The 10,821-nt window shown below is 36.6% G+C and overlaps 1 protein-coding gene across 4 annotated transcripts in view; it reads right to left on the bottom strand.

Annotated features, from left to right (window-relative positions):
- Nucleotides 1-568: 568 nt before the first annotated feature.
- Nucleotides 569-10,821, bottom strand: part of fgf12.S (fibroblast growth factor 12 S homeolog) — a 231,793-nt gene continuing 221,540 nt past the window's right edge. For 3 of the 4 annotated variants that reach the window (XM_041564015.1, XM_018242077.2, XM_018242076.2), the window contains 2 exons: nt 6,773-6,971; nt 569-3,351 (listed from right to left, as the gene is read on the bottom strand). In XM_041564015.1, the coding sequence (XP_041419949.1) occupies nt 3,233-3,351; nt 6,773-6,971 (318 nt within the window). In that variant the 3' untranslated portion in view covers nt 569-3,232. 4 annotated transcript variants of the gene reach the window in all.

The following is a 10,821-nucleotide window of genomic DNA, read 5'->3' as shown; positions in this document are numbered from 1 at the left end:
CTGAAAAGTACATATTCTTGTAAAGGACAATCTTGCTTAATTCTAATAGAGAATGACTACAGCCTGCTGTATGAATTAAGAGTACAAATAATTTGTTCTTTACTGGTTTAACCGATTTAAAGCTATCAGACAGAACACATGCATGACAACTTTCTATGTTATCAAACATATCCATTACTTGTGGATGGCGTTTTGGCAAAATTCAGCTCAAGGTGCCTTTTTATCAGCTGAGCTCAGTTTCCATTTCCCCATAATACTTTAAGCTTCTTACTGTTTCAAAGGGTTTTGCCAGAGCCCTCTACAATTTATAATAGAGCTGTGACAGAGGGGAAACAGAAACAAGCAAACCTGCTGGTATAATCCTCTTGCTCCACAATTACATACCGTAAAGGAGACCACTGGAGTATTTCAAGGTTTTCATTCACCAGCCACTTCTTCTTTTATTGCAGTTTAAGGAGTTGAATGGATTTCTAGTGGGTATGTTTCCATTTACTAGACTTTACAAGGCATACAAAGTATATTGGTGGATAGCAGGGCCTTTGACCTGGAATGTTTTCAAGCAACTGCCTTGAGCAAAGTATGATTTATTTCACTTTCAAATTGTAAAACATTAGACAGTAAATCTTTATTATTATAAAGTACATTTCTAATTTAATTTCCCATAAAGACAATGAAAGAACATATCATGCCTTTGTTTTACAGGTTATCCATATGTTATCTATATGATGATGCAGAAATCATTCTATAGTATTAAAATAAAATAAAAAGTTGCAACTCCCTAATCTCATGTTATGCGCTTGAGTTTGTTATATATGAGGAATGGAAAGCCTTGCTGTTCTTCACCAAGACAGAGGACAGAATTTAAATTTTTATATCACTTTTTCATGTGCAAAAGGAATGAGTTAGTCCTTAAGAGTTAAACTTTTATTATACTGGCCAAGTGATAAAAAAAACATATGGTTACCCAGTGTCATGCTGTATCAATGGGACTCTAAGCTCAGGTTTAATTAATCTATTGTTTTGTTATTGTAAAAATATATTAAAATTCGCTCTGTGTCATCTACTACAGTTGGGCGTGGGACCAGGTATACACAACCACTACTATATTTACTTTCCTCCATTATATTAAGTAGAAAGGCACATTGGAACTGCACTTTTGTGAGATGACTTACACAATACCTTGAAATAAAACATACTATGACAATTGGGAATTAAGTGAGACAGCCTTCCCTTTTTTAATTTTTGGGGACATTTATAATGGCTTTTTATTGTTGGTGGAAACAGAAACAAGAACAGACGTTTTGTCCATTAAGCTAATGTACCACACATACAGCTCAGTCATTTTTTACGTATCTTATTGCAGCTTTAATAAAGAAACTGCACAAAGATAGATGCATAGAACACATGCTCACCAGAATATTACTGGTGGTCTCTCAGGCAATCATTACAACAAAAGGACATTGCAAAAAGAACTATGAAAAAAATATTTCAACATCTGCCCTACTTCACTACAGACCACTAGACAGATAGATCCTCTGTACAACCGATGCCTACCAGGATCAGCTTGTATAGGAGGTAACAGAATATAAAGCCCAATGGTTATCCTTGAACTTCATCCAAACTAGTGCATAAGAAAATGCATTTCTCTTAAAATTATCTAATGATACCAAGTAGTTAAATCTGATAAAAAAATAGAATACAATTGTATTTACTTCCCAGCACTGCCATGTGAATAAGTTGAAGAAATGCCAGAATGAATATATCCCATTCTATTTAGGTGTTCTCTGTGTGTATATAGAGTGATATCCCCTTTGCTTTATTCTGTGTGCCATAAAAAATGATGAAAGTCAGAGGAAGAGCAAATATTCAACTGCTGTAATTGTAAAGCAAATAGATACACAGTGGAAAAGAGCATGGCTCGCTGAGGAACAAGCCTCTACTAGAGAAAATGTCAGGCCATACAGCTGAGTGTAATAAAACACACATTGAAGGGATAATTCTTATGTGCTTAAGCACAGACCATCCATCCTCCATTAATTGATTTTGTATGTCTAGGAAGTTAAACCTGCATATCTGAATCCTGGCAGTTGTAGCTTATCAAGTGCCTTAGGTTCAGTACAAATAATGACTTCTCTCACCACTTATCAAAGTGATCCATTTGAATCCGGGGAGCTCCAAACTTCCACAGTCTGCACATTCAGTAAAGTGCTGCAAGTGCATAGAGTGGACAACTCTTCATGGAAATGTGGTCTCCTTCCACAGCTATAACCAACAAGCAAATTTTTAGGAATATTATTATAATTCTGCTTGTAGACTTTACCTGGGATCTTTCTGCATCATGTACAGCTTTATTACTTTACAGGAGTGCTTGCCTCATATCTTGCCTTTGGTTCAACAACCAAGGCCACATCCATGACCAGGTTCTATTTCCAGTTGGATAAGTTACAATATAACTCAAATGATGTCTGTGTACTTGCATATATCTAATATAGTGGCATAGCTGATTAAATGCCTTCCTCCTGCAGTTAAAAGTCATCAAAGCCATATTTTTACTTTTTGCACTATGGGCACACTCTTGTGAGATACACAAGTGAAACAAGGTTCACAAACAAGTGTTTGCTTGCATTCTCCCTTCTGGAAGTGATGTGGGAGCTGCAAAGCAAACTACAGGAGGTACGTTTGTATAGCTTTAGTGTACATGGTGGCCTGCTCATTGTGCTTATTTAGATTTCTAAACTTACACTCTGAAATCCATAAATGTATTCAATGAATAAAACATACATCAGTCCAACATAAATGTCATATGTCACTTTGTTATAGGGGGAAATAAAAATAAATGATTCATTGACACAAGTATTTAACTAAAGGGAATGTCCCACTACTCAGTTTCTCAAGCAGCTTTTTCTAAACATTTATCTTTCTAGCACGTTTATTTTTCTTTTAAAGGTACCAACTTTATTGTGTTTTATGCAGAGACGGGAACTTATTCGATCACAAAGCAAAATTGGCATAAAATGTAAAATGGTGTCCGGATTCAATAAAATTTCTTGGAATTTTTTTTTATCTGTTTGGTTGAAAATTTAGGTAATATCATATCCATTCCTTTGTCCTATCCAAAGAAGAAAAAGATTGGAGTTCAAAAAATGTTGTCAACGGAACCTGTCTTGTCAGTTTATACATGTAATTTCTGATTTTCCAGTGTCTTCACTGTCTGGCCAGAGCTAGATATTGGCTATGTTGATTCTTGGTTAACGACTTTGCCACCATTCATGGTTGGTGTCCCTGAACTTTTTCTTGAACGTCCTTGCTTCTCTCCAATTTCATGCAGTGATGGCTCTCTGTACATGCATACTGGAAAACAAATGAAGACAATTAGTTCTTGCAAAGGGAAGGGTCAAACTTCATTTGTCCCATTAGCATATCTGTACTTTTCCACCTAATGAATCAAAAGACCTCAAGACTCATCATTAAGCTTTCTTATAGTGAGCCTGTTACATTGTGACAAGTATTTGTCTACAAAATGTGATATGTATGCATAACCTTATATATTTCTGCTGGCAGCTAGTCTCTGTACAGAAAGCAGATTTTCAATAACAGTTTCCACAGTTCCAATAACCCAACATCACAGTCACAAAAGTGATCTTCCTTTTGGTAAACCAAACTGCAAATGACCCTATCCCTTGGGTTCTCTTAGCCAGTACTGTGTTGTGGCCATCATTAAATGTCTCCAAACATTTAAATTTTCCTAAATGAATTAAGCTACAATTAAGGTGATTCTATTCTTGGCTTGGGTTTCAGGCCTTAAAGGAGAATTCAACCCTAAAGTTTAAAAAAACCCTAACATACATAGACCCCCTCCCTCCTCCCCTCCAGCCTAAGGTTTACCCCGGACGAATGCCCCTAACGTTTTACTTACCCCTTGCTGCAAATTCAGGCATCAGAGTTCCTGAGCGACATCTTCAGCCGATTTGGTAATCCTCAGAATGAGACCGGCAATTCTTGTGAGTTTCGGCGCATGCACAATTGTTGTGAAACAGAAAATTGTCCCAACTGCGCATGTGCCTCCATGCTGGTCTCATTCTGAAGATTTCTGAAGATAAGAAGATGGCGCCCGTGAACTCCGGTGCCTGAATCTGCACCAAGGGGTAAGTAAAATGTTAGGGGCATTTGCCTGGGGTAGCAGCTAGGCTGGGGGGAGAAGAGAGGGGGGTCTATGTAGGTTAGGGTGGTGGGGTTTTTTAAACTTTAAAGGGATACTGTCATGGGAAAAAAAAACATTTTCAAAATGAATCAGTTAATAGTGCTGCTCCAGCAGAATTCTGCACTGAAATCCATTTCTCAAAAGAGCAAACAGATTTTTTTATATTCCATTTCGAAATCTGACATGGGGCTAGACATTTTGTCAATTTCCCAGCTGCCCCTGGTCATGTGACATGTGCCTGCACTTTAGGAGAGAAATGCTTTCTGGCAGGCTGCTGTTTTTCCTTCTCAATGTAACTGAATGTGTCTCAGTGGGACATGGGTTTTTACTATTGAGTCTTGTTCTTAGATCTACCAGGCAGCTGTTATCTTGTGTTAGGGAGCTGTTATCTGGTTACCTTCCCATTGTTCTTTTGTTTGGTTGCAGGGGGGGAAAAGGGAGGGGGGTGATATCACTCCAACTTGCAGTACAGCAGTAAAGAGTGATTGAAGTTTATCAGAGCACAAGTCACATGACTTGGGGCAGCTGGGAGATTGACAATATGTCTAGCCCCATGTCAGATTTCAAAATTGAATATAAAAAAATCTGTTGGTTTTTTTGAGAAATGGATTTTAGTGCAGAATTCTACTGGAACAGCACTATTACTCTGGTTCATTTTGGAAAAAAAAATTTTTTCCATGACAGTATCCCTTTAAGGTTGAATTCTCCTTTAAGGCAGAACATTTTTGCTTTTCAAATAACTTGCACTGATATCAGCAATCACTACACTGCATGGAGATTATATGCCATATTCACAGCCTAGTTTCCAGAAGACAAATCTGTCACACTGTGCGCTTTCTGCATGAGTCTGAAATATATATATATATATATATATATATATATATATATATATATATATATATATATATATATATATATATAAAATAAAGCAAATGGACCCGCACTCCTTAGTATTCGTGAAGAAATAGATGTGCTTTATTCGCAAATGCATTGTAAATAGCGCACATCTATTTCTTCACGATTACTAAGGAGTGCGGGTCCATTTGCTTTTTTATATTGGAAAACTTGACATACGCACCCATTTATGTATTTAAAATCCGGAAAGAGTGCGTTCACCTATTTGGACATAATATATATATATATATATATATATACATATATATATATATATATATATATTAAAAAGATAAATATATAAATAATATTTTAAATGTTAATCATTTTTCACAGGGCTCTATATAATCCTTTCGTAGCTTACACTGTTTTCTTAGAAGATGAGTTTATTCCCACTTAAAGGGGTTGGTGATATATGACATTGTATTGAAGAGTGATATATTAAGAATATTTCATTACTCAAAAATGCATAGAAAAGGATGTTTTCCTAACAGCAGACCAGGTTTTGCTCAGAAAAAGGGAATCATTTGAAAATGAAATGACAAAACACAGGAGCAGCACGATAAGTTGATAATAACAGTTTTCCTGGCATTCTTAATGGATGGGGTTTTACTTTAAGCTCTTTATTAAGTGTGTAAAAAAGGGCTGATTTGTTTTACGAATAACGTAGCTATATACCAACCTCACTGCAAATTCGTTTGTGTTTGAGGCCCAATAAGCTCAAATAAGAATGGGCAGAGTCTGTTCCAAGATTAACAGAACTAATATTTCTGATTAGTTGTGATGAGCAACATTTTTTGCCAAGTTTTGCTACAAAAATTATGCCCATAGACTGTAATCGGTGAAAAAAAAATTGCTGTACATCAAAAATTTGTTGTGCATCAAAAAAATTTTGTTGCCCATAGACTTTAATGCATTACTGCGAATTTTTGCAGTTTTGCGAATTTTCGGTATGAAAAATAGGTCAGATTCACCCATCACTTCTGATTAGGCAATAAGTCCATTCAGGCCCATTCATTATATGTGTGTGTGTTTCTGCTGTATGACTGAATACATTGGATCTTTGTGATCTATGCAAATGTTACAATTGTAGCAGTTTTGATTTCCCCCCAAGCTAGCCAAGTGGATTGCAAGGTATGGTGATTTATACTAGTTTGCCCTTTGTTCACCATTTGAGTGAATCCACAAAATGTTGAATTATATACTGGAATCAGGACAATACAAGATAAGATTAATTTATGTATCTAGAGAAACTTGAGGAAAAGAACTTTCATTTGAAGCAACGTAAGGGGTTCTTTACAGTGAGGACAGTGAGGTTGTGGAATGCACTGCCGGGTGATGTTGTAATGGCTGATTCAGTTAATGCCTTTAAGAATGGCTTGGATGATTTCTTGGACAAGCATAATATCCAAGGCTATAGTGATAATAAGATTTATAGTTAGTGTATGGGTATATATATAGTATATGTGAGTGTATGGAGGGGTCAGTGTGTGTATGCATGCATTCTGGGTTTCATTTGGAGGGGTTGAACTTGATTGACTTTGGTCTTTTTTCAACCCGATGTAACTATGTAACTATGAGAGAAAGGGCAATGCACATGATGCCATAAACAGTACATAAATCTGTTCATATAAATGTCTTACACCAATGACTGGATAAATAGAAGACAAAGCTCACCTTCTATAGGTTTTGGTACAAAATGTGATGCTGGTTTGGTCTTTTTAACACGATTTCCTTTCATAATCTGACCTTCTTTACTGAGTCCAAGAAACCATTGGCGGCCCGATTCCTGCTGCCGATACAGTGTAGAAGAATAGATGACGTAGTAATTTTCAAACACAGACTCCTTAAATTTGCATTCTGGGGTAAAAGTATCCTAAAGCAGACAAACAAGAAAAATAATAGCATTGCTTAGGAGCAAAGGGACAAACGGCTGGAGGGTGACAATTAAAGGCGCCCATTGACTTTAATGGGCGAATTTTTCAGGAGAGGTTCATCCATCACTGTGGAGAAGTGCATGAGTACTAAGAGTGCATTCCCCTCATGTCCCTTATAAATACAGAACTGCACTATTTTCATAAGGGCAACCTTAGATATATCTATGCTCTGAAACAGAACATTGCTGTATGACTTGCCGAGATATATATATGATATAATGTGCATGCTTATTTGTTCTTAGGTATAGCTTAGTAACATTTAATGCTGGAGCACAAAGGAAGAACTGAATCCAATAATCTGTAAAACTTTTTGTTTAAAATCTTGAAAACCTGTTTGTGTCTTTGAAGATGAGATAAATGAGCAAATGAACATTGTAAATACATGAAATCTTCTAAAAACACCTTCAATTATTGATTTAATTGATAAAATTCCCTTAAAGACTTAACAATAACCAGCCCTGATTCAGGTACTGCCATAACACATATTCAAAATCAAAAATACTAATTTATTTTTGTATATGCCATGCCATGAAAATTGTTTAACATTAACAGATTGTAACGAGCATGAAGATAGTAAACACCGCTTATTGCTTAATTTCATCTGAAAACCTAGCTGTACTTTCATAGAGCTATTGTAGAAGAACTTTCTCAATTGCCCTATAAGCTGTTGATCAGCAGCTGGAAATGTTATACATACACTATGCACACTGAGTATCTCACACATGTATACACAAATAATTCTGCTTCTTACTAAACGCTGCTACGCTATTTTGCAGATGTACATATAGATGGCAAGCAACATAATGAGAGCAAGTGAGGACTTGGCTGGCAAGTGCTTTTCTAATGGGAATGGTGTGTGAGCAAAACTTTCCCTTCTTTACTAGTAGTAGCCATTTCCATATTGTAGCTCCCATCTTTCACAGCTACAGCCATGTCATCCCTTTGGTGGTCAATAAACAGGCAATTATTTGGGAGTTTTAACCTTGAAAGCAGCAAGTAAGTTGCACTTAAAACGGAGTGCCTGTGTAAAATATATAATGAAGCAATAAATGTCATCAATATATACAAAGTAAATTGTTGTAATCTAGCCTCATAATACATTGCTTAATGGACTAGCATTTTTGTTCCTTTGATTGAGGATATGGTATACTACTGTTATGTTATTGAGGAAACCCAGGCAAATGTTTGTAAAAGAGTGGATTTGTGGGTGAGAGAAAGGAGGGAGGAAATACATGTGCTGAATGAATAATGATATAGTTAACAATGATAAACAAGATAGCAAGTTTTATCAATTCTGGATTTGATGTGTCCATTTTGAAACAGAAAGATAATACTGATAAACATATCAGCAACTAGACTCTCAAGCATATCAGCAACTAGACGCTCAAGCAAATCAAAGCAATATATGTAGTAATTAAAGTGTGAGGGCTGCATACATACATACATATAACCAAAAGTTAAGCATTCATTTATAACAGGCAGGCATCTTACAATATTTTTGCAAATAAGGTTTACAGAATAAAAATAGGATACAATAGGAGCCCTGCTCATAAGAGCTTACGGTACGTATCCAGCCATGTTTAAATAAAGGCTTTATACATTATATCTTATAGGAGTGTGAAGAAAAGAGAAATTGGCAGTGAGAAGAAGCTGAAAGAACAGCACTCGGAGGTACTTGTGTGAATAGCAAAGGCTAGATTTATAAGAGGAAAAAGCATGGTGCTTTAAAAGGTCTATATAAATACCCCTTATAGAAGGCCAATATCTGGCCCAGATGCCTTCATCCACACAATGTGTACATATTATTTTTTTTAAAACTGGTAAACGTTTCAAATACCACAAATTGTGCCTGTAAACCTTCAATATATTACATTCCTGTGCAACAGCAACATGCCCTTTAACTGTACTCCTTCTTTACACACTATTAGTAAGCAGAGAGAAGCATGCATTTAGCATTGTCATCATCTATGAATACCTAAAAATAATGACACTATCAACTTTATACCACTAGACTGGAAAAAAAATGATCAGCGTCTCAGTCCAATAAAGAAGTGTTAGTTCATGACATGTCAACTTCATCTCTGTATTTTGACTTTGTCTTTGTTTCCTGACCAGCTTGTCTGCTTTCTCCAGACCTTTGGGTTCCATGGGTTTTGGTTTGTCTTCTGCATTAGTAAGTACTGTCTCCTGGTAAAACTCTCCTGGGTTCTACAACCTGTGGCTTTTCAGCAGCGAAACGCAAGTCCCCTTGAAAGATTTCTGGTAAAAACCAGGATAGGTAATTAAACTAGTCCAGAGACACAAAGGGCCAGATTTCTCAAAGGTCGAAGTGAAAATTTAAAAAATTCAAATTTCAAGTTAATTTTTGTGTACTTTGACTAGGGAATAGTCCAAATTCGATTTGAATTTGAAAAAAAATTTAAAATTTGAATTTCAAAATGTATCATGTACTGTCTCTTTAAAAATTTGACTTCAACCATTCACCATCCAAAACCTGCCGAATTGCTGTTTTAGCCTATGGGGGACCTCCTAAAACCCATTTGGAGTCAATTGGTGAACTTTGAAAAATGTAAGGGTTTTTTTGAAAAAACTTTGTATCAAATTCGATCAAATGCACTATTACTTCGATTCGTATGATTTGAATTCGATTGAAAACTGACCTATTCGGCCCAAAAAAACTTTGATTTAATTTTGGTTGATCTTTTTGTAGACTCTTCAAGCTTCATTGCATATGATATTACATTACATGGAAACGAACCACTAGTTCAAACTAGAATTGTCATATGCGGGTAAAAAGAACTACATTGCCTCCAATTGTAAAACGACACTGACTTCTTCATCTCCCATCTGTATTATTTTGATACATCAGTGGCGGAACTACCGGGGGGGCAGGGGGTGCGAGCGGGCCAGGGCCCGCACCCCCTCAGGGCCCCCGGCAGTCCATTCGCCGCTGAAAATGCTACGCGTCATGCACCAGGGCCCGCCCCCCTCTAGGATTGCTACTGTGATACATAACTGATGAACTAATTATAGTAAAAGTAATAATAATGACACAGTGATATCCCCTGTATTTTATTTAGTACACTGCCCTAGAACAATGCCTTATAATATCAAAAGTGATTTTTTGAATCGAGATCTAGCAGTCTGATATGGATGTTTGATGCACGCCTAAAAGAGAGTGTATATGCTCGCCCTTTTGCTTACCTCCCACATTGATAATTACCTCTGTACAACATTAGTGTAATAAAGGCCACAACTCTAGTGATGGGCAAATCTGTGGTGTGCGAAAAATTTACGATACGTATTCAAGTCAATTGGTGTCAATTTTGACGGGAGCAACAATTTTTATACGTGCCAATTTTTTTTGACGCAGTGGATTTTTCACTGCCGAATTTTCGTCACAGTTTTGTGAATTAATCACTTGCAGCGAAACGCGGAAATTCACCGCAAATTTGTGTCTGCCGAATTTATTCGCCTATCACTACACAACTCGAGACTTTGGTCATAAAAGGGAGGTTATTTCTGGTCAGTTTTCCTTCCCCTCTTTTCCCAACCTTTGGCAACTCCCACCAACTCCTTAACCAATTGGCTGACCCGCCTTATTGCTATGTCTCTTTCTGTTTATACCACCAGGAGCCCTTCAAAAATGTATAGATTGTTTTTTTGTTGTTCTCGAGTGTTCTTTTTCCAACTGTAAACAAACCCTCTTGTTGAGAGAATGACAATGACAGCAGGATCAGTTGACTGCCATAAGGAACATTCTTTGGGAAGCATGATTGTCCCAGGGTA

The sequence above is a fragment of the Xenopus laevis genome, chromosome 5S, assembly GCF_017654675.1.
Source record: "Xenopus laevis strain J_2021 chromosome 5S, Xenopus_laevis_v10.1, whole genome shotgun sequence".
Taxonomy (NCBI): domain Eukaryota; kingdom Metazoa; phylum Chordata; class Amphibia; order Anura; family Pipidae; genus Xenopus; species Xenopus laevis.
This window is presented reverse-complemented; position numbering and strand designations above follow the sequence as displayed.